We start from the raw sequence: 24,611 nt of genomic DNA, 5'->3' as shown, positions 1-24,611 counted from the left end.
TGAAATGAGAAGGGACACGGTGGGCCAGGGGCCACACTCACCTTTCCCAGCAGCTCGGGCAGGCCCAGCAGCTGCCCGGCAAACACACCGATGCAGATGAAGATGGCGGTCACCTGCCCCAGGGAGCCGCGGATCTCCTTGGGCGCGATCTCGCTCAGGTACATGGGGAGCGCGCTGAGGCCAATGCCTGTGAAGGAAGCATGGCAGCGTGAGAGAGGCGTCTTCCTCAAGGAAGTCCGGTCACAGCACCTCCCTTTGCTCTGCCCTCAACAGGCAGCCCTGGAGCTGCAGTGCCACTCTCAGCACTCTGCACAAACTGCCAGGACTCTGATGTGCACAGCCAGGAGGGGGTGGTGGTGGTGGTGGTGTTGGTGACAGTGATGGTGGTGGTGGTAGTTCTTGTGGTGATGCTGGTGGTGACTGTGGTGGTGACAGTGGTGATTGTGGTGCTGGTGGTGATAATAGCATGGAGTTTACCAAGTAGCAGGGGTCCTTCTCATCTCTTATATGTTAGCTTATATAGTTTCCATAATAGCCCTCTGAATTCGACGTACTATTATTATCCTTATTCTAAATAATGAAGAAACTGAGGCACAGTGAGATCGAGTAACTTTTTCAAATTATCCAGTAGCACCCAGAGGTGCTCGAGGAGATGTTTTGGCCCAATAGAACACGTCTCTGATTCTAGAATGTGAGCTTTTCCCATCAGCCAACAGTGCCTCTTTATGTAAATCATGGGACCCAATTATGGCAGATCCTATTATAGCTATTTTACACCATTTTATGGACTATGTCACCCACATATGACCTCATGACCTTTGAGATACATTTACGTTTTCAGAGGCTTATGACTGATACTTTGAATTTAACAAGTATAGTTATAAAAACGTTTTGCAAAATGCAATACATGGCACACACAGAGGGTCTGTTAATAAAAATAACCTGGGCCTTGCCAGTTTCAAGTAACCTTATATTCTTAAAACCCATACCTGGGCAGGGGTATTCTTAAAGCCCTCTCCAGCCTACAAAGGTCTACCAGTGCACTTTCCCAGGCAGACCTACGGTGTGTTTAGAGCAGAGACGGCCCGCTGCAGAGCCACCCTGCCTCCCGGGTCGCATCCCTGCAACTTACAGGCTGTCAGGCCTTGGGTGGGGGACTTTGCTGCCCTCAGCCTCGGTTTCCCTATCCGCACGTGGGGATAAGAACTGAGTCTGCCTTCGTGGGGTTGCTGGAGGGGTCAGTGAGATATGCTCCATGCTTCACTCACTACAGAGTGCTCACAAAGTAGCATTATCAGCACTTATTGCTGTTGTCCAATTTTCACCTGATTGTGAGGGCATCAAAAATCTCTTTCCTGCCTTGGCCTCCCCACGTCTCTAGAACAGTTCCTGACATACCTTAGGCAACAATCAATGTGCTGCGAGTTAAGCTGAATTCACCCCGTTGCTGGCATTCAGGGAGGCCCTTCTCAAAACACTAGTGAAGGGAATGCAAGGCCCAGCCTATGAGCTGAGGGTCTCATTCATTGCAGCTCAGCCCAGGCTAAGGTTTTCTGGCTCCTGCTCAAGGCAAACATGCTTATTGTGCAGACGCAAAGTATCTGCAAAGTCACAACATAAACCAGATGATACTATGTATTTTTTTTATCCAAAACACACATATTGAGAGCAGCTGGCCTCCTGGAAAAATTGGCCACTCATCCATTGGGCACATTGCTGCTTCAAAGGCGATGCAGTAGAGGGAGAAGTGAACAAGGACTCATGTCCCAGAGCCCTGGCTTCCTCACTGAGTGACATGCATCAAGTTAAGTAGCTTCCCCTCACCTCAGTTTACTCATCTATAAAATAAGGGTGATAACTGCATCTCTTTCTGCTGTGGGAATAAAATTACTATGTGTAAAAGGTTCCAGACTCACCTGTGGTCACTGGATAGACACGTAAAACACCAACAGTTTCCTTTCCCTGGTGTGCCTCCTACACATTAGGGCCAATTACCACCTTCTCATGAAAAACGGATATGAAAATGACAGCCGGTGGGGAAGAGGCAGCAGGTGGTGGTGAAGGGCGAGGGGCTACAGGGGCACAGCAATAACACCTTCTTCATGTGGGGGCTGGGCACGCACTGAATCTGTGAAACGCTTAGCAGACCGCTCGGTGTACAGTGAGCTGTCACTCGGTGGCTGTTCTAACTTCCCATTGTGAAATGACACAGAAAATGAGATGCTGGCTGCTAACCCCGTGGTGAATGAGGAAGTGGTCTACACTAAAGCCAGCTATGGGGTGAGCAACTCATCCCGCTTTGCTGGGGACAGTCCTGGGTTTAGCACTGAAAATCCTGTGTCCCAGGAACCCCCAGGGTCCTGGGAAAACTGGCAGAGTGGTCATCCCAGCCTGCGATCCTGCACAGGCATCCCATACACCTGAGCAGCCTCTCCACCAGTGATCTCACCTCTGGCCCTTTCTCCTCCCAGGCGCCCCAGCCTTTGAGGCTACAGAGCTCCAGGCTCATTCCGATTGTAGGGTATCAGCCTGTGCTATGCTGTTTTTCTGGAACTCTGTTCTCCTGGCTCCACAGCTGACTCCCTCCTACCCTGTCTGTCTCAGCACCATCTCACTACCTCTCACTAATGGGCCCTAAATAGGAAGTCCTTTACACATGTTACCAAGTTAAGATGAGATCATGTTGGAATAGGGAGAGCCCCAAATCCAATGACTGGTGTCCACATAAGAAGATGAAATTTGGACACAAAGAAACACACCCACAGAGGGGAGAAGGCCATGTGAAGATGGGGGTGGCAGTGCAGCCACAAGCCAGGGGACAGAGGCATGGACAGGCTCTGTCTCTGAGCCTCCAGGAGGAATCAGCCCTGCCAGCACCTTAACTTCGGATTTGGGCCTTCCAGAACTGTGAGAGCATAATTTCTGTTGTTTTAAGTCCCCCAGTTTGTGACACTTTGTTACAGCAGCTCCAGGAAACAGCCACACCTCCTCACTGAGGCCTTCCCTGATCACCTGCCCAGCTCAGCCCCTCCCCATCACTCTTCATCTCTCCATCTGGTCCCATGTCCCTCAAAGCCCATAGCACTTTCTGAAAGCATCTTGTTTGGTATTTACTTTATTGTCTGTTTCTCCACTTGTGAGATTCTGAGAAAGCACAGCAGTAAGCCCAGGACAGGTGCTTGATCAACATCAACTGAGTGGGGCTCCGAGGCACTATCACTTCACGCTACTTATTTAATCCAGGCTGCAGAGAGGGTGAGGCTGGTGGGTTGCTGGTGACGGGGAGCTACAGGCCCCGGCAGGCTGGCATTGGTTGCAGTTGTGGTCTAGGGGGGCAGGCCCCAGTGGCTAGTCTAAGGTACACTCTTTCACACAGCCAACTTGACTCCCACTCTCTCCTAGAGCCCAATTTTGCAGGAGCTCTTAGCTCCTGAAAAGCAGCAATGGCTGAGGACAATATTCTCTGGGGACAATCAGAGATGCTGAAAGAAATACTCCCGAAGCAGCTGGAAATGTGCATTTTTCTGTTGGGGGTGCAGAAAAGTTGAGTCCAGTCCAAAGCTAAGCACTTCACTGTATATAGACTTAACCTTCCAAAGTTAAAGCAAGACATACATTTTTAAGTTGCACAAAGGATATGTGTGCAGTTTGATGAATCATCATGAAATGTACATGTCTGTGCAACCCTGACCCAAGAGGCAGCCAGCATTACCAACACGCCAGAGACCCCACCCTGTGCTTCCTCAGAACTGCTGTCTCCCTCACTCGTCCCAGTCACCACCACAATGACTGCTATCACCAAAGCTTAGTGCCTGGAATCATAGGATATGTATTTCTCTTGCGTCTCACCTCTTTTGCTGCTACTGTGTTTGTGAAATGCATTCACGCTGTAGCACGCAGCTGTAATTGCTTCATTTTCCTTGCTATATAGCACCCTAACCTGACAATTTATCCACCCTACCATTGATGGGGACTCCAGTGCTTTCCTGTTTGGGGTTAATATGAATAGCGCCCCATAAACATTCTTGCATAAGTCTTTTGCTGCACACAAGTGAAAATGTATGTGTATATTGCAGTCATAGTGCATGCATGTTCAGATTGAGTACGTAAAGCCAATTTCCCCACCTTATCATACCAATTTAGATCTTTATAAAAAATGTATGAAATATTCTTATGTTTCACATGTTTGCCAATATTTGGCATTATCAGTCTTTTAAATTTTAGCCAGCATGTGTGTGTGTGTGATTCACTTTTCCTTAATTACTAATGCGATTTTATGTATGTTGGCCATTTTGTGTTGATGCCCGGTCAATCTCTTAACTATTTTTATAATAGGTATTTCTGCATTTATCTTTCTGATTTGTAACAGTTCTTGATATATTCTGGATATTAACCCTTTGTTCATTTCATTCATTGCCAACGTTTTCTTGTCCCCTATGATTTGTCTTCTCATTAACTGTTTTGATGAATAGAAGTCCTTAATTTTAATGCAGCCCAATCTATCAATTCTTTTACTTTAGTGCTTTTTCTATCCTGTTTAAGAAAGCTTCCCCTTTCCTAAGCTGGTTAAAACATTGCTCTATGCTACTTTCCGGAGTATTTATTGTCTTACCTCTCACATTTAGAGCTACAATCGCTTGGGATTGAGTTTGTGTATGTAGGGAAGCCGTGTTCAAATTTTACTTTGTATGGAATGAAAATGTCTGAGTATCAATATAAAGGCGGCACTCGCCACCCTGGACTACGCTTTCTGTACTTCCTCCCTAAGATAATTCCTCAAAGACCAGCAGCAGCAGAGAAACACAGCCATCAACTCTGGAACAATAAGCCTCTGTTTCACATAAGCAGTTAAGTTGTAGATACAATAACCCAAAAGCTTTAACTGTAGAGGTTCAGACGGCCAGACACATAAGCCAAAAAGGATTCTTTTTATGGTTGCCGACATTATCATTTTCCTTCCTAAGTATCTCGGGAATTCATGTTTCCAAAAGGAAGCAACACAGAAACATTCCATTTAAACAAAGTTTGCATAAAGTTTTCAAAGCACAAAAATAAGGTGTATATCGACACTCGGCTCGATTCTTGGAGTCTGCAGCCCCCATTAGATTAGCCACTGGGGCCTGTTCCCAGAGACCAAGTACCGGCCTGCAGGGCCTCTGGATTCCCAACCACCGGTGACCCCACCTGACCTGACATCATTTATTGAAAATACACCCTTGTTCTCCAGCTATACTTCAGCCATAGATAAGAGTCCATATATATGTGAGTCAGCTTCAGGAGTCTCATTTCTATTCCACTGATCTATTTTTCTATCTTTGCACCAATCTACATTGTCTAAATTACTGTAACTTTTAATAAGTGTTGATATCCAGTAGATTAAATTCTCTGTTTTCTTCTTCTGGAAGATGATTCCATTAATTCTCAGCACTTTTCATTTCCATACAAATTTTGGAAGCAGCCTGCAATTTCCATTTTACAAAAGCTACTTGGATTTGATTAGTTTTTTATTGCATTTATAGATCAATAGAGAGAATTAATGTCTTTATAATATTGACTCTTTCAATTTATGACAATAGAATACTCCTGCATTTATGTGTCTTCTTTAATTTCTCTCCATAATATTTTATAGTTTCTTACAAAGATAATTAAAAGAAATGAGAAATTGCACATTTCTCATTGGACTTATTCTTAGGTACTTAAGGGTTTTGTAATATTTTAAATGGTATAATTTGAAAGTTTCATTTCTATATAGGAATACAATTACTTTTAATGTATTGACTTAAGATATAAAAATAAAACTGCATTTAGTATTCTGAGTATACTGATCTTTTATCCAGAGATCCTGGTAGCCAAACAGCCTCACAAGAGGTTTGTTAATTTTACTACACTTATTCATCCTGAAGTTTATTTATAGATTCTTTTAGATGTTTTATACAGTCACGTCATCTGTGGAAGATGACAACGTTAGTTCCTCTTTCCCAAACTTTATTATCTAACATCAATCTTATTTTTTCTTGCCTCATTGCATTAGCTGAGGCCTCTTGTACTATGCTGACTGGGGGATGAGAACATGCATCTCATCTCGCTCCTGAAAAAAACTCAGAGAAAAACTTGCTAACATCTTAGTATTTAGTATGAAGATTGCTGTAAGTTCTGGTAGATAACTTTCCACAGTTTAAGAAAATTTCCTTCTATTCCAGTTAGCTAAGAGTTGTTTTTTAAAAAATATTTTTACCATAAATGGATATTGCATATTACCAAATGACTTTTTGGCACGTATCAGAATAATCATATGTCTTTGTCTTACAATGTCTCCTGTGAGTATGGTGAATTACCTCGATTGATTGATTTCAAATGTTAATTAAATCTTCCAAGGTTGGAATCACCCACCCAGGTCTTGCTATCTTATCTTTTTTATGCTTTATGTTATGTTTATTGTTGAAATTATTTGCTAATCCTTAGTTTAGGATTTTTATATCTACATTCCTTAATGATGATGACCTCTAACTTTCTTGTCCTATAAAGTTCTTATTATCTATATCAAAGATATGCTTATTTTATAAAATGAATTGGGAAGTGTCCCCTCTGGAAATATTATGTATGGTGTTGGTGTTATTCTTTCTTAAATAAGCCAAATGGGCCTTGAATTTCCTTTGCTGTAAGTTTTTAAATTAAACTTACTCAATAGATTAGGACTATTCAGATATTCTATTTTTTCTTACATCAGTATTGGTTAAGTTTTTTCTTTCTAGGCACTTGCACATTTCATCCAAAGTTTTCAAATACATTGCATACATATATTCATGATACACTCTTACTAATTAATGCTTCAGGATCTATCCATTTAATTTCTACTATTGATTGTTAATTCCTTCTCTTTTTGTAAACAGCCTCATAAGAGGTTTATTAATTTTACTAAACTTTTTTAGAACTCATTTGGCTTTGCTGAAGCCCTCTAATGAAAATTCGTCTTCCAATTTTTAAGGTGGAAGCTTAGGTCATTGATTAGCAGTCTTTCCTGTTTTAGAGTATACACATTCAGGTTACAAATTTTATTCTAAGCATGGCTTTAGTTGTATCTACAAATTTTGATGTGTCTTATGTAGTATTTTCATTACCATGTAACTCAAAGTATTTTGAAATTTCCACCGTGATTTCTTTTTTGTCCCCCTGGTTACTTAGAAGTATGCATCGATTACTTAGAAGTACACATTGCTTACATCTCAATTTCCAAATATATGAGGATTTTCTACTTATTTTTTGTGGTTAGTTTCTAGCTTCATTCTATTGTTATCAGAGAACACAGTCTAATTTCAACCCTTTGAAATGTGTTGAGACTTACTTCATGGCTCATCATATGGTTGATTTTTGTAAATGGTCTGTGCATGCTAAAGAGAAATGTGTGCTTTACAGTCCTGAGGCTTAATGTTCCCTGTATGTTGATTGGTTCATATTTGTTAACGTGTTGCTCAGATCTCCTACAGACTACGGATGTTCCTGTTCATTTGTTCCAGCAGTTTTTGAGAGATTGTTCATCATTTTAGTTTGGCTGATTTTTACTTGGTGTATTTTGATGCTGTTTATTAACTGCATAACAAATTCAGAATTGTTATGTTCCTGGGAAATTGAAAGTTTCATTATTATGGGATGTCTCTCATTGTCTCTAGTAATGCTTCTTGCCTTAAAATCTACTTAGACTATGATGAGGATGGCTATACCAACTTCATGGGCTCGTGTTTGCATGGTTTAGTTTTTCCTATTATTTTCCTTTCAACCTTTTGATGTCTTTATAGCTGAGATGTGTGTCTCATATAAGCAGTATATATAGGTAGATATTTGTTTTATCCAACCCAACCATTTTTATCTTTCAGTTGGAGTACTGGGTCTATTTACACTCATGATAAATTTATACATTTGTGTTTAAATATAACATCTTATCCTTTGCTCTTATATAATCCTACTGTTCAATATACTCTTCTCTCTTGCCATCTTTTGGATTATTTTTTATTGTGTCATTTACTTGTCATATATTATTTTATCTTCTTTAAGCTGCCCTAGAGATTATTTCAGTTATCTGTGTCTTAATGAAATCTACTATGAATTAGTACTTTTAACATTTCCCAGACAACGCAAGGACTTTAATACACTTTAAATCTATTTACTGCCTTTGTGATTTATATGCCATTTTAGTAGTATATTTTAATTTTCTCTCTGGGTGTGTTTTTCTAGACATACACACATGAAATCCCACCCTTCATTACCATTGTTCCCTAACTCAGTATATATTCAATATCCATTTAGATTTACCCAAGAATTTACCCTTACGTCATTCATCATTTTTCCTTCATCTCCAACTTTCTATCTGGGATTATTTTCCTTTTGTCTTAAATATTACTTAGCATCATTTTTGTGCCAGTGCGCTGGTGATAATTTCATAGGTTTCGTTTGGCTGGAAAGAAGTCTTCATGTCACCTTTATTTTTGAGATTGTTTCACCACCTGGGGAATTCGACATTGGCAGTTATTACTTCTTTCAGCTCTTGGAAAATAGCAATTTGCTCGGGTTTTTTTGTCTCCCATTGTTTTTGTTGAAAAGTCAGATGCCCCTTTTATTCTTCCTTATTTGAGTATCTTTTTCTTCTGTTTTTTTTTTTAGAATACCTTTTGTTTGTCCTTGGTTGTCAGAAGCTTTACTAAGTTGTGTATAGATGGGGTTTTCTTTATTGTTATACACTACTTGGGGTCCATCTGTTTTTTGGACTCAAAGCCTGATGTCTCTCATCAGTCTTGGAAAAAAAGTTGGCCTTGTATCACAAAGGTTGCTTTTTCCCCATTTGCTCTCTACTCTTTTTCTGATACTCCTGCTTATGTAAACTGGGGATTTATACAATTTCCCGGACATTTCTTACCTTCTTCTGTTTTCCATGCTTAACTCTGAATATTTTCTTCTGACCCTGGAAGCTTTAGTTCCCTGATTTTTGCTTCAGTTGTTTGCAAACTGCTGGTAAAATCACCCATTCAGTTCTTACTTTCAATTTTGCATTTTTAGTTCCAGATTTTTGATTTGGTAAATCAAACAGCATTTCCATTTTTTTTTTGCTGAAACTTCTGGCCTTATCTCTTGATTATCTGAACATATTAAGCATAATTATTTTAAAGTCTGTGTCTGATATTGATGTTTTTAGAGTCACCCATCTATCTTTCTTTTTTCTGTTGTTTCTCTTGGTTTTCTCCTTGTGTGCCTGGTTAATTTTGACCGAATGTTAGAGTGTACAGGAAAGCTGCAGCAGTAATTTGAGGTTCTGGATGTCTGCACCTGGCAGGCTGAGGAACAGAGGAACTAGCCATCCCAGCTCACTACAATTCAGTCATTGAATAATCTGAGGACAGGGTCTCTTTGTGGTCAGTCCTTGCCCCTGCGGTGGGCCCTAGGGCAGCCAGTGACCTTCCCACCTGGCAGGACTTCAGCTCTTTTTCCTCCCTCTCAGCCCCATGAACGTGGGAGAGTTCTGATAAGCATCTCGGGTTCCCCGCCACCACTCTGGAATGGGGCGACCCGGCTAGAGGAGGCGTTTCCCAAATGTGGAGCTCGCCTCTCTGGGTTTCAGTCCTCCCTGGAGTTGTGGTCCTATAAGTCCTCCTAACCTTGGTAGCAATCTGATATCTTTAAACAGATGCCTTTTGTAGTTGCTTCCAAAAGCAGACCTCACTTATATATGACTGAAGTTGCCATGTCCTTATGGTAAAGGATCCTCATTTCCCATTTGTTCACCATTCCGCAAGTATTTGCGGAATGTATCCCGGGTGGAGCTTACCGTCAGGTGCCCAGGGAAGGGCAGTGACTGAAACAGATAAAAGGCTTGCTGTCCAGTAGTGTGAGTCCTGGAGATGGGCGGGAGCAGGGCTGGGGGCGGAGCACAAGCATGGAAAGTGTGCAGTGTGTAGATAGTCACGAATGCTCAGGAGGAAAACAAAGCAGGGAGGGAAGAAGGAATGCCCAGGGCTGGGGACAGCTGCAGGGTCACACTGGGTAGTCAGCGGGGCCACACTGTGGGGACATTTGAGCAGTGTCCTGGGGTGAAAGGAAACCAGCGGCAGGGATGCCTCGCGATGAGCCGCCAGGGGAGAGCAGGTGTGCAAACTCCCCGGGCAGGAGCCGGACGGGGGCTCTCAAGGCGGCCTGCCGCAGTGGTGAGCAGGGAGAGTGATGGGGAGACGGTCAGACAGGGGACGGGTGGAGGCCATGCGGGGCCTTGTAGATAAAAAGATCTAGTATCATCTGGTTTATGTTGTGACTTTGCAGATACTTTTCCATCTCTGCACCTTAAGCACGTTTGCCTTGAGCAGGAGCCAGAAAAACTCAGCCTGGGCCGAGATGCAATGAATGAGACTCTCAGCTTATAGATTGGGCATTGCATTCCCTTCACTAATTTTTTGCGGAAGGGCCTCTCTGAATGCCAGCAACAGGGTGAATTCAGCTTAACTTGAAGCACATTACTAGGCATTCACTGGGGCCCCAGAAGTGAACAGATGGCCCCACAGTGGTGGAACCTGAACTGGCAGTTGCATCCTTAGCTCTGATTTCACGTTCTTCCCATGCCATCTGCTTCTCTAAATGCTGCTGCTCAGACTGGTCCAGTGCAGAGCCCCTGATGCAGCAGACGAGGGCTTGCGCCCCAGGGGAGTGGGCAGAACGCGCAAGGTCTGGCGGGGACATCTTCCACAGCCCCAAACCCCTCTGCCCTCTTCCATTCTGACCTTACAATATGCATGGGTTTTGCCTCCAACAATGTACAGCACTGGGCTTGTTTCAATGTGAAAATGTGTTTATTTTTTCACCAAACCTTCTAGAAGGAGGAAAGGGTCCTATGTTTCAGCTGTGATTCCAGATACTCCGGGAGAAACTGGTTGGAGCTGCACAGCCTTCTGAAAATCCTCCCGGCCTACCATTCGGTGTTAAGTTACTCACTCCCCGCAGGGCAGCCGATTCTTCTCAGCACCAGCGACGCCCCCTTCCCGACCGGCTGCATCGCCTCAGTGCCCTCCAGCCCCCGCGCCGGGGCGGGCCAGCGGCGTGCAGACTCCAGCCCTGGGGGCAGGGGCGGCTCCTCGCTCCTCCCTTCTCGTTCTTACTTGTTTTTCTCTGTTTCTTTTGAAAAGCTCGTAGGAAAAGGGGTCCAGGAGATACTGTCTTGAATGTGTGGTTTTGTGAAAATGGCATCTCTCTTTGACTCCGGCTTATTTTTAATTAAGGAAGTTCAGAGAGCAGCTGGGCCCATGTGACTGTCACCTCCCCACCCCAGAAGAGCCCAGGCAGGCACTCCCAGCAGCTGGACAGAGGCGAACTGGGTGACTGGGACAGTGCTAGGAACACGGGCTCTCAGGGGCCCTATGGGACTCAAGGACGGCAAACAATTTCTCATTAGGAAAAGACTTGCGAGGTTTTTCATTCCAATCCCACTCACCTTTCTCGTTCCCTCACCTGGCGAAGGGACTCAGCTGCAAGGCCTCCCTGGCTGGGGTTGCCAGACGTAACCGACACGCAGTGCGTGGGGAGCACCTAGTGAGCTCCATGCATATAGTACATCCCCCGACTCCAGGGCTGCTAGGACCCCTGTCATTATTGTCACTGTCACTCTGTTCATTTTCAGTCAATAAGATGCGGAGCCAGGATTTGGACCCTATGGCCCAGCTTCAGAGACCTTGCCTGCTTAGGAGAGAGTCTGGCTGAGATCAGAGAAAAACCCTGAAGGTCTTTCCTAAAAAGAAATCGTTGGCCCCCCCTGAGTCCACAGGCCCGGGTGGTTGGGCCCTCCGACACCTGGCCATGGGGCTTGCTCTGGCAAAGGGACACCAGCAGATGTGCTCTACGCAGAGACTTGACAAGTGCCTGCAGGCTGGGGCTTCCCCCTGTCGCTGCTTATTGGAACCCTGAGAACCCCGTGGGAAGGCCAGGCCACCCCAGTAGAGGCTGAGAGGCCACCGGGACCAGCGGTGAGCTGGCCCTGCTGGGGTCCCCCAAGACCAACCCACCTGCCATGCACCAAACATGTGAGGCCTCTGAAGCCACCCAGCCTCCAAGTGGCCTGCAGCCGGCCACCAACACGTGAGCGAGCCCAGAGGAGATCAGCATGGCTCCGCCGCCCATAGACTTGAAGTCAGCAAAACGGTTCCTGCTTTAAGCCATTGTAGTTGTTTTTTTTTTAATGCAGAAAAACCTAACTGATACAGATAAGGTAATGACGTGAACCTAGGGAAGAGGCAGGACCCAGGTAGTCAGAGTTCTTAGTCCTTGCCCCTAAGCATGACTGGTCCCCGTCTCTGAGCGTCCCTGTCCTCAATCTAAAGTGACAACAGACGCAACAGATGTTCAGTGTTAGTAGGAGATGGAAGGAAATGAAACACACGGGCATGATTAGCTCCTACCAATCACCATGCCTCCATCCATCTCCCTTCTACCTGAATACCAAAAAGAGAAGGAATTTCATCCTGAGTTTGCATTATTACAAAGTCCTGCGTTAACTATTCCCACCTCACACTGTCTTGCACAAGCCAGGCACACCTGTGCAGAGCAATGAAGGGTTAGTGACGTCTCTTCTCCCCTGACCTCTTCCAGGCCCTTCCTCTCCTGCTCTCCTCTCTGGGGACACACCTGAGTTGTTCAGCTCACTCACAACGCCTGGTGCCCTCAGCTTGCACGAGATGGACAAGGAAGGCACTAGCCGTTAGTGAGCTCAGACTAGGTTCTTGCAGCAGCTTTAGGCTGTCAGCCGCCTAACAGCCCTTCTAAGTAGATACTGTTATCTCCATTTTACAAATGGGAAAACTGAGGCTCAGAGCCACTAAAGCACTAGTGAAAAGTCAGAAATTGGCAAGCATAGCTGAGAGGCAATCCTAAGGTTTGTGATCTTTCCACAAATGCCTAAAAGTCACACTTTACAGACTTGGGCACTTAGAAAAGAAAGCAGGGCTAGTTGGTTGGTTGGTTTTGACAATACATTTTGAGTCTCCTGCTTTCGCACTGCAGGCCAGCATCTGGCCCCCCTCCCTGCTTCCCTGCCCCGCTCCTGCCAGCCTCAGCTGTCTTCCCTGGACGACTGGTTGCCTGATTCCTCGCCTGCCCTCCCTTGATCCCCTCTGCTCTGCACAGATGCAGGAGGAATCTACTGAGACACAGCCCAGCTCATGTCACATCCCTCCCACCCCTCCCCTGCTTCCCATCACACTCGGCCCAAAGTCCACAGGGCCCCTTGTGTGACCTGACTGGCCGCTCCTCACCTCATCTGCACCCACTCTCCCCCTGGCCCACCAGCTCCAACCACTCTGGCCCCCCACGCTTTTCTGCACAAGCCAGGCACACCTGTGCCTCAGGGCCATTGCACTCTGCTCCACTAGGAACTCAGCTCCCCTGGGACTCACTTGGTCTCACCCTTGGATCATTCCAGTCTCTGCTGTGATTCCTCCTCCGAGCAGTCTTCCCTGATCAGCCTAACCCTCACCATCTCCTGCCCTTCTCCATTTTCCAGCTAGGACTTGCCACTACCTACCTCCTGTACCTGACTGCATATCTGCTCACTCACTAGGATGTGAGCTCCAGGGGCAGGGACGAGGGTCATGCTCACCCTGCATCTCCCACATGTAGGGGAGCACCAGGCACATCAGGTGCTCCCTAAAAGCTTGTGAATAAATGAAAGAATAAATGTCAGATGACCCCCAGGAAACACAACTCTCATGAGAACTCCCTGGAAACCACAGATAACCTTGGGACAAGAGTTTAATAATAAAGACTACAAAGTGGAAGGCGTGACATGCCAGCGGCCATCTGGGACTTTGGACCCACTTGGGTCTTTCCCCGTCTTTCCCAGGGTTCCCAGCTGTGGTGCCAGAGCGCCACAAGACGGCATCTTGTGTGACTGCCCCACGTCAGGCAGGCTCCCTGCATCCTGGGTCCCTGCCAACTCCATACAGTCATGTGGCACCTCCAAACATCCCTCCCATTTCCAACCCCCCTAGGCATGTCGCAGCCCCCTCCCCTGCCGTGCTGAAGCCTCACCTCCATCCACACCCATGATGAAGCGTCCCACGATGAGCATCTCAAAGGCTCCTGCCTGGAGAGAACAGGCCATCAGCAAGGCCGCCAAAATTGCAAACCCATTGTTGACCAGCAAAGTGTGCTTCCTGGAAGAAAGGGGGCCCACCGTGAGGCAGGAGCAGGGGTCAGGCCCTTCGCCGGGGTCCGCAGAGCAAGCCGCGGGCGCGGTGGCCTAAGAGGCAGGAGCAGGGCCTAGACCCCGCGGGCCCTCCACTGCCACCGTGGCCGTGTGGCCCTGAGCCAAGCACTTCTCCCTCCAAGTTCACCACCGGCCTCGAGTAGGCTACCCCGAAGGCCTGTCATCCCAGACAGTCTGTGAATTCCCTGTTGCAGCATTTTATCTCACTGATGCTAAGACCTTCAGTCAATGTTTCTGAAGTCAGGATGTGTCTTACGAGTCCAGGCAGGAAAGTGCAAACCGCTCAAGTAATTGTAACAGAGAGGATCGAACCGAGGGAGTGGTCAGGCAGGCACTGAGAAGGAGGCCTGAGAAGCCAAAGGGGGACCTCTGAGGAGGGGATGCTGCCCTTGGAGCGCTGACACCTCGGGGCTTGGAAGGGGGGCCTCAGGAGCTGGCTCAGATCTTTGGGGTGGGCACTGGCCCACGAGGGCTGAGCCATGAGTCTAGTTCTGGGAATGGAGAAAGGCTGGGAACTAGAACTGACGGCCAACTTCCCTGCAAGGACTGGCAGGGGTTCAGGCTCACCACAAGGAGCAAGCGCCTTGTGCCCCCAGGGGCAGCGGGCAGACGGGGCGTGCCGGTCCCAGGTCCACATCGCAGAGCAGAGCACAGAGCTTGACGGCCAGCGCACTGACCTACGTGTGTGGCAGGTTTGTCCTCCCTCCCTCCCCACCCCCTCCCTTCCTTTCTTCTCTGCAGGTCATGTAACAGTGTTGCTTATACCCGATGGGGATGATGAACTACAGTGCTGAGCAGAAGGTTGAACTAAGCCCCTGAAGGAGGTCAGCCAGGGTGTTGAGGGGTCAGTAGGTGCGCTGCCCGAGGACTTCCCTCACTGCCTGGTGAGCTTATGCCTAAGAGCTCACCGCTGAGAAGCAGGACTTGTTCGGAGTTCTGGGGACCAGGGTTCCCGCACCAGCTCTGCCCTTCAGGGCCTGCGTGACTTTGTACTTTATTGCCCTGTGTGTTCCTTTCCTCACCAACAGAATGACCCGAATGACTCACATTTATTGACCGTGTTCTAACTACGTTATGAGTACTTCATTTACTGCTGCAAACAACCCATGAAGCAGGTACATTGTTATCCCTATTTTACAAATTGAATTGACAAATTAGAAACTTTCCAACACATTAGAAAATGACCAATTAGAAACTTGTTTCAGGTCATACAACTAGTGAGTCAAAACCTGTAGCCTCTCACAGGATATTTTTTTCCCAGAGACTCAGTGAGTTAATAGATATTAAGTTGTTTTGTAAATTGCAAGAAGCTAGGGATTGAAAAGGGACTTTCTTATTACTTTTAGGATTAGAGCTCTTTCCATGATTTCTGACTTATCTCAAACTTTCCATTAGATTTTTTCCACTTCCTACATGTTCTCGGAGAATCCCAAAGTCAATGTCTTTTGCATTAACTAATAAGACTGCTCATTGCTACATCTTCTGTAACGGCAAATGATTGAAATAACCCAGGTGTCCTTTAACAAAGGACTATTTGAATAAATGATGGTACATCCATAGAGTAGCACATTATGCAGACATTAAACAGAGGTAGCTTTCTCTATTCAAATACGAAAGCTCTTTAAGATCTACTAAGTGCAAAAATCAAGGTATGGAACTCTGTGTAGAATATGCAGCAAATTGTGTGGTAAAGATGTGTGTGTGTGTGTGTGTGTGTGTGTGTGTGCGTGCACAGAGATAGGCACACATCTTGAAAAAGATACACAAAAAGCTGATAACCCTGGTCGCCTCCACAGCAAATATTCTAAACAGCATGTTCTGTAACCTGTAGACAGAGGCCAAAGGACAGAACTGAAAGGAGACTTTACATTCATCTGGTCCTTTTGAAAGTTAGGCCACATGATGTATTAATTATTCAAAAAATAAATGCAATCTCACTTTCAAAATTAATTTAAATGAACATCATAATGGGGAAAAAGTTATGATTTAGCAGAGGCTTAATATAAAAATTCCAATCTAGGCTAACTTTGCTTATTCTGATGCAAAAGATCTTAGACTCAGGATTCAATAAAGATGAGTCTGAAGTTACTATTTTCTGTTACTGTGAAAGCTCAGAGTACCAGGAGTTCCCCCTGCACCCCCCTGGCACTGACTGGAGTTCACGGCCCTTCCTCGGCCCTCTGAGGAACTGCCTTGTCAGGCTCAAGAACAAAGCAGGGCAAAGCTCGGAAGGAGTGGTGAGGGGCTGTGGCCTGTCCTGGCGGGGCTTCTGCTCATGTGTCGGCTCAGTGAAAGTTCAGTGAGTCCCGGACACTGGGTATACCACCAGGAATGCCAGAGTCACCCCGTCCTACCTGCATGGGCCTTACAGTCTAGTTAGGGACACAGACATCAAATAAATTGTCACACAAATGTCACCTAGCAACAATTTGTGGCTTCTAGAAGCAGACATAGAAGCGGCAGTGTGCAACTGGGAATGTGCCCATGGCTGCCTGCCCGTCCTCTGGCCCTTTCTCCTCCCTCTGCCCACCCTGTTTAGAGGGAACTCTATTGCCCAGACCTCCTAGTGGGGTTGGCCGGGCGAAGTCTGATGTCCATGTCGACGGTGGGCAAGGGAGCAAGGTGTCTCCCACCCTCTCCTGAGCCCTGTGGCACCCGTAGTGAGAGGTCTCCTCCAAGGCCCAGCCTTCTCTCCATGGTCCCCTTTCCTGCCCCCTACTGTGTGGCCCTGGCGTGGCCCCCAGTGGTACAGCCTCTGCGTTCTGACCACACACTCTTTCTTGAAGCACAGCCTTCCCAGGACATCCCCCGTTTTCTCCCTACCAGCTGCACCTTCCGTTTCTCGGCTGTCTGTCCTCATCCCCTGGGCCCCTTAACCTACCCGGGGCCTTCAGAGAGGAGCTCATCTCTCTCCTGTTCTCCCCTCTCCGTGCTCCCTTCCTGGGTGATTTCACACAGTCTCATTATCTTACCTGATGACAATTCCCACCTACATCTGTGACCCAGACTCTTCTCAACTCCAAGCTGACATGTGTCCAACCCCTCCTAGACACATCCATGTGCATGGCTAGTAGTCTTCTCAAACCCAGCATATTCAACATAGAACCCTTGAATTCCCACTAACCCCCCAACACATGCATCCTGAACCCCTCTTTCCCATCTGAGTAAATAAAGCACCTATATTCCTAGTGCTAGGCCAAAAATCTGGGAATAATACTTACATCTCTTATTTTCTGTACGACCCATATGCAATCTGTCACTGAGTCCACACTACTCCCAAAATATATCCCAAATCAAACTGCTTCTCCAATTTCCAGTCCCCTGGTGCGGCAGTGCCCAGGGCACCCTCATCTCACACCCATACAACTGTGACAGCCAGAGGCGGCCTCCGCTTCTGATCCTGCCCTGCTGTGCAGTCCATGGGCCACAGAGCTGCAGAGTGGCCTTCTCCAAGCAAACACTGGCCTACTGTCCCTTACTTAAAACCTGCTGGTGGCTCCCCACTGCATGTAGAATAAATTCTTCTCCAGGGCCCGTAAGGCCGGGCCTGAGGTGGCCTGTGCAACAGCGTCTGGTCCTCTTCCTTACGCTTATGAGCTGCCCAGAGAAGCCAGGCTGCTTCTCACTCGGCCCCCCTGGTGCCACCAGGTCACTGTTTCACTTCAGTACAGTCTCAGTTCAGATGCTGCCTCGGACACTCTCTGACGTGGCTGCTCCCCACCTGCAGAGCCCAGGTCTCTACATGCTACCACCCTTTCTAATTTCTTCCCAGCCCCAGCGACATAGGGAATAAGCGTGCATGTCTGTTTCTATGTTAGCTGTCCATCCTCCCCTACCAGAATGTAAGCGCCGTGTGGGCAGCGATTTTGTCCTGTCACTCGCTGCAGCCCCAGCAACTAGGCCCGTCCTGCAGACACAGGTGCCCGGTGCCCAGGAATGAAGGAACGCATTCTGGGAGGCAAGTCGCGTTGCCCCAGGCCTCCTGCATGTGGCCCAGCTCTGGCCGGTCCTGGTCCCTTTAGCTTCTGGGTCTGTGGGCAGGACAAACACCGTTCTCCCAAATCTTCCTCAACAATGTTCCCACCCGGACAGCCCAGCCACGTGCCCACTGACTGATCCACGTGACTTTTGTACGAGGCTTAGGATGGCAACTAGAACTTATGTGGAACCTCAAAAAATTTAAAAACAAATAAAATAAAACTCGCGGTGACAGCTAACATTCACAGAAGGCTTACTATGTGCCAGGCACTGTTTTAAGTGTTTTCTACTCTCTGGACATCTATGAGTTAGGTGATCTTGGTACCCCATTTCCACATGAGGAAACAGACCTAGCAGTTAAGTCCTGGGTTGAAGTCACATACCATTAACTGGGACATTAACAATCCAGGAACCACAACACTGAGCTGCCCACACTGGTGGTTGCCATGGTGACTTAGGGTCATTGATTCTTCTGACTGAGGCTCATTCACTCAACACACATTGTGTGCAGATTGGGTGCTGAGCACCATCTAGGTTCTGATATTTGGCCGTGACCATGACAAAGTCCCCACTGTTATGTGCATCTCAATAAACAAGCAAAAATACAGCATATCTAGCATGCACGCAGTGACAAATGCTGTCAGGAGAACTAGAGGAGGAGAGGGGTGTGACTGTACGGAGTGGACAGGACGGCCTCCCTGAGGAGGTGACAGGTAAGCGCAGACTTGCGGGGCTGGACAGCGGGCAGCAGACAGTGAGGGCCGAGGGGGAGGCAGGGTGGCTCATAAAGGACCTTATACTGGGGTTTCTACCCTGAGTGAGATGGGCAGCCACTGGACAGTCCTAAGGAGAGGAACGGCCTGGCCTGACTTACAGTTTAACAGGATCACGAAGTCTTCCATGTTGACCACGGGCCGTAGGGGTAGGTGTGCAACGGGAAGCAGCTGGAAAGCTTTGCAATGGGTCAGGGAAGTGCTGAAAGCAACCTGGACCAGGAGGGTAGCAGTGGAGGTAGTGAGAAGTGGGCAGGCCCTTGTGTGTTCTGAAGACAGCTGGTGGGATTTACCAAAGGACTGAACAGCGGTGGAGAGAAAGACAGCAACCAAGGATGCTGCCAAGGGCTCTGGCCGAGCTACGGCATTGGACTCGGCCGTGTATTTTGTGCTAGGCAGAGAACGTCAAAATCACATTCAGGTCTGACCTGAAACATTTGCAAATAGGGCTGCGCACCCTCTAAGCAAGTTCATCACATTAATATATTCCTTCCCCAAATAACCCCCAGCCTGCCAGTGTTTCAGTGAGGATGGAACCATTCTTTGCAAATAATTCACAAAGCTGACTCACTGGGGTTCAGAAAGTGGGACTTTAATCACTGTCTCTCCGTTTCTTCCCCTGGATAAACAGGCAACAGAAACAAGGAGATGAGTGCGGCCTGCAGCAGAGCCCTGCGCCCCCAAGGAACCGCAGCCTGATTCGCTGCTTGGGATCTCCCCAGGCAACCCAGAGGACCATCAGCTTGTGCCCCAAAGGGCTGACTACGAGCGAGAGGGATAAAGTGATGAGGAGAGTGGAGACCGTGTCCCTTGAGAAGTGGCCAAAGGACAGGGGACATTCAGCCTGGACAGGAGAAGGCTCAGGGAAAGTGTCAGAGCCGCCTTCCCCCGTGTCACGCTTTAGCTTGACCCACAGGACCAGGATCACGCAGGGGCCATATGGGGACTATTTCAGTTTGGGTTAGAAAGTACGTCTCTGAAGGCCTAGGGAAGCGGGACCCTCCTGAGCCACGGCTCCCACCACGTGCCCTTCCCACCATTCTTTAGCCCGACTTGGCCTGTAAGCCAAGATCACACCTTGTTTCCACCATCTGTGGGTCCCTTGATCCTGACTATCAATTTTTCCTTCTCTGCCAGAACATCTCATTATCGTGCTATTGTAGCTCCCACCGTAAAAGAGAACCCCACAATGCTCCTGATCTGCGCCTTCCTCCATCCGCCACGCAGCGTCTCTGCTGCCCTCCGTAAGGAAACTTGGAGTCTCCCACCCTCACCGTCTCCAGTTCTCTCTGTCTCTCTTGAACCCACCACCGTTGTGCCTTCAGAACAGCTCTTCTCCAGGTCGCCAGATGCTCTGGTGCAAAGCCCACTGATGGAGCTCCGTCTGCATTCCATGGCAGCATGCACACTGCGGGTACTGACCCCTCCTTCTCTGCTGGCTTCCCGGACCTCGGCCCGGTGGGTGTGCTCAGCCTCGTGGGCTGGTCACCTTCCCAGGCCCCTGTGGGCGGAGGCCTCCAGGACTCAGCCCTCGAGCCTACTCCTTTGGTCTCCATATGGTCCCTGAGATCTCACCTTGTCCCCTGGCTCTAAGTGTCACCCATGTACTGATGACATCCAGATTCACCTCTGAGCTCTCTGCATGCTGCACCCACCGACCTGCCCTCTCAACACATCCACTAGGAGGTCTAACAGACAGCTCGAGCAGTGTACCTAAAGCTGAGCCCTTGATATCGTTCTCCCCCTTTCCCCCAACTCTGTCCCTCCCAAGGGCTCCCCTACCCCCAAGACAATACCATCTTTGTGATGGCTCAGGCAAAACATGTTCACGTCATCTTGATTCCCCTGGCTCCCTCCCCATGTCTAATCCATCAGTAAGGCCTGTTTTCTCTACTTTCAAAATATGTCCAAAACTCAAACAACTCTCACTATCTCCCGCTTGTCCCCTTACACACCTGACACACACCAAATCTCCTCACCTGGGTTATTGCCAGATGTTCCCGGGATCCCCTGACAATAGCAAGCATTTCAAAATGCTAGAGGACAGGTGAGTTCTTAAACACGCTGGTAACTTCCCATCTTGGGGTAAAAGTGAAAGGCCCTATGCGGCCCCACAGGGGCTCAGGAGCCAACCCCAGAGACCGCTCCAGCTTCCTTTTCTACTCACCGACTCAGCCCCAGCCCCAGCCACACTGACATCCTGTCTTATCTTCAGAGAAGCCAGGCCCATCTCTCCCCCAGGGCCTTTGCACTCGCTATTCCCCTCTGCTTAGAGGACTGTTACCCCCAGGGCCTTGGCCGGCTTTGTTCACCACTGAGTGCTTGATATATATTTGAGAAAATAAATAAATGAGTGAATGAAAAGCATGCAAAAGGGAAAAGGATGGCCACTTTGGAGAGCTACGGTAGAAAAAATTCAAGCATCCAGCGTCCTTCCAGCCATGTTTCCAGCCACCTGGCAGTTCCCTCCTTGCCTAATGTGTACAGGCTTCTGTGCTGGGGGCTGAGGCCCATGTGCAGACACGGTTTTACAACAGGGAGCTCTCCTTTCGGGGAAGAGAAAAAAGTAATGAAATGGTTACAGCACAAGATGCTAAGTGATGTAACAGAGGGAGACACTAAGCCCTATGCGAGCCCCAAGGAGGCCAATACTTGGCTCTGCTGGGTGGGGGTGGGGGGGGAGGACGGAGTAATGATTTCTGGATTTTTACCAGTCATTTCCCCGCTCATGCATCTGCACTACCAGGTGGGCCACATCCGTAGAACAGGACAAACTGACGATGCAGAAACAACTTGGACCAAACAGGCTTCACATTTTGAGTTGACCGACTCTTCCTTTTAGACTCTGGCTCTCTCTGCCTTCCTGAAGCCCTCTGGTCTTGTCTACCACATCCAGTCTTTCTCCTGGTTGTCTTACATGAACCCCAGCATGGGCTCCTTCTCCCAGAGTTCTTGCCGTCTGCAATCTGTGTCAGACGAGTCTCCCAAGTCCGGCAGAGCCAGGGCAGAGATTCAGACTTCTTGGCTGGTATCTCTCTGCCCTTCCCACCCCCTTCCCATGCCCTGCTCTGTGCGTGTGGCTGCTAAAGGCTCCTGGTTGCCCTTCCCCGGAAGACTGCCCTCCCCAGCAGAGGGACCGCCTGGCAGGGCAGCCTACGGCCAGCGCCTGGACTGTGCTGGACATTGGTGCAGCCCCTGCCTCAGATGGGACGGCTCTGGGGCGTGACTCAAGCTCTGGACTCACAGCCAGGCTGGGCTCTTTCTCCTCCGCCCTCTTCTGCTTCCCCCTCCTCCAAGGGGTCTCCTGAGCCTCCCTTAACCAAACGTGTGTGTCCCCAGCCCTGCAGCAGCCTCTGCTTCCAGAAACCTCCACTTCCTAAGACAAGTCCAACCTGAAAAACGATGGTCAGCAAGCAGTGGACATGCTCCATTGTGGACTGAACAGGGTGTCCCCGAATTCCTGTGTTGAAGCCTGAACCCCAGCATGACTCTATTTGGAGACAGAGCCTTTAAGGAGGTGATTAAGATTAAATGGGGTCATGAGGGTGGGGTCCTGATCCTGTAGGACTAGTGTTCTTACAAGGAGAGGAATAGTCCCCAGGACTACTGTTGCATAGACCAGGCCAGGCGAGGACACAGAGAGAGGACACCATCTACGAGCCAAAGAGAAAGACCTCAGGAGCAACCATCCCTGCTGGCACCTTGACCTTGGACTTCCAGCCTCCCCAACTGTGAGGATAGATTTCTGCTGTTCAAGCCTCCCAGCAATGGCACTCTGACTGGGGCCCAAGCTGATACATCCTTGCCCATGCGTTGCAGACTCCTCCAGCAGACGTCAAGAGAGCGAATGCTCTTTCCTACTACTACATATCAAGACACATTTTAAAAAATTGAGTAGCGAATGAGGAGAGAAATAATACTTTGAGGACCTGCCATTTGACCGGCATGATGCATAGGGTGCTGGCTGCTGGCCTTGCTCGGTGGCTACCCGCTGTTCTCAGTGGCTCAGGGGGTTGTCCAAGAAACTCCCCACCCTTGCCCTTAGCATGGGGGCTGGTGGTGGTCACATCTCTACCCCACGGTGGCATCAGAAATGAGAACATGATACAATTACTTGAAAGAGCATTAGAAAGTTACTCACCAGGAATTTTCAACCTGCACACTATTAACATTTGGGGCCGAGAAATTCCTCATGGTAGGGGGCTGTCCTGTGCATTGCCAGGCAGCATCCTTGGCCTCTACTAGATGCCAGTGGCAGCCCCCAAGCTGTGACAACCAGAAATGTCTCCAGACGTTGTCAAATGTGCCCTGATGGGACAAGACTGCTCCTGGTTGAGAAGCCCTGAGGCTAGGCAACCTCACTCGGGGAAGTGAGATTCAGGCCTGGGACTTTTACTGGAGGTTCTGGGAGCAGTCTGTGCTGAGGACAAGCAGGAGCCATGTCACCCTGAGCTCTGTGGCCATTTGCCCCACACGGGGAGGGACAGACTGTGCATGAAGCCAACGCAGAGCAAGGCAGAGCTGAGACAGAGAAAACGGACTTCTCACCATCTCATGTGAGCTACTGGGTTCATCCCAATTACACTGCCGTAATGTGAGCCAGTTAACTCCCTTTTGGACCTAAGCTAGTTTGATGTGGGCTCCTCTTATAGGTATTCAAAAAGCCTCCTGACCAACATCGGACATTTTGTAAATATTACCGTTCAGCCTGCATGGCTGCTCCTCGAGGTGGCCTTGCGAATCCGAGCTTTACAGATTTGGAAATCAGGGGCTCCCCAGCTGCCTAGTCCCCGCTCGCAGCCCCGCGCGGGCGTGGTGACTTGCAGAGGGAGCAGCTCGGGGCCCGCCTCCTGCCAGCGCCCCAGCCCAGGCAGCAGCGGTGAGCTCTCTCGTTTGCCATGACACCCAGGTGCCAGAGTCAGTGCCCGGCTCTCGGCAGGTGCTCAGGAGAGTCTGCTGCAGGGGGGACCCTGGTGACAGGGGTTGCTCAAGTCTCTGACCAAGGATCTGGTTTCCCAGCCTGTGTGGGTCTCCTGGTGGCTTCCTGCATATTTTTTTCTCTCTGCTCTGCTCCAGAGGAAAGAACTAGAAAAAATGATACATGCAAAGAGCCCAATTTCAGTGCAATTTAATGGGCATATCATAATTGGCTCTGCCGAGTGATGGAAGGAAGCTCCCCAGGAGGAGCTGGTGATGGTGGGGAGGAAGAACGAATGTAAGTCAGGGGCTGACTCCATGAACACTTTCATTCTGCCATCTCCTTGATCTTCACGCCACCCTGACTTAGCCAGTATTTTATCTTCATCTTACCATGAACTAAGCGACACACAGGGAGTCTGAGTAACTCACACGTGGCCCATGGGCTGTGAGCATCAGAGCATCCATGCGCCAGCAGGGTCCCCATCCTGTCTCATGAGGGAAGGAGTCACAGAGCCATGACAGCAGAGAATAGACGGCCCCAAATAAGGGGCAGATTCAACCAGGATTCTCTATAGCCCAGAGTTCTCCAAGCAGGACACTCCAGGAGTCAAAGGACCTGCATCCCTGAGGGGATAATGGGGCGGCTCCTCTCCAGAGACCATTCCTGGGCCCTTGTGCCCCCTGCCCCTGCCCTGCTCGCAGATCACAGA

At 48.5% G+C, this 24,611-nt stretch overlaps 1 protein-coding gene across 17 annotated transcripts in view; it reads right to left on the bottom strand.

Moving 5' to 3' along the window:
• Positions 1 to 24,611, bottom strand: part of SLC2A9 (solute carrier family 2 member 9) — a 208,216-nt gene that overhangs the window by 161,559 nt on the left and 22,046 nt on the right. For 16 of the 17 annotated variants that reach the window (XR_012131823.1, XR_012131822.1, XM_073237848.1 and 13 more), the window contains exons 4-5: positions 14,053 to 14,177; positions 42 to 187 (exon numbers count right to left, since the gene is read on the bottom strand). Coding sequence is in view for 15 of the 17 variants with exons in the window: in XM_073237848.1 (XP_073093949.1) it covers positions 42 to 187; positions 14,053 to 14,177 (271 nt within the window). In the remaining 2 variants the exon portion in view is untranslated. The remainder of the gene's footprint in view (positions 1 to 41; positions 188 to 14,052; positions 14,178 to 24,611) is intronic. The other variant, XM_073237843.1, reaches the window with a different exon arrangement.

This window comes from Manis javanica, chromosome 5, assembly GCF_040802235.1.
Source record: "Manis javanica isolate MJ-LG chromosome 5, MJ_LKY, whole genome shotgun sequence".
NCBI lineage: Eukaryota > Metazoa > Chordata > Mammalia > Pholidota > Manidae > Manis > Manis javanica.
The sequence above is the reverse complement of the archived record's forward strand: the minus strand, read 5'-3'. Positions and strand labels throughout refer to the sequence as shown.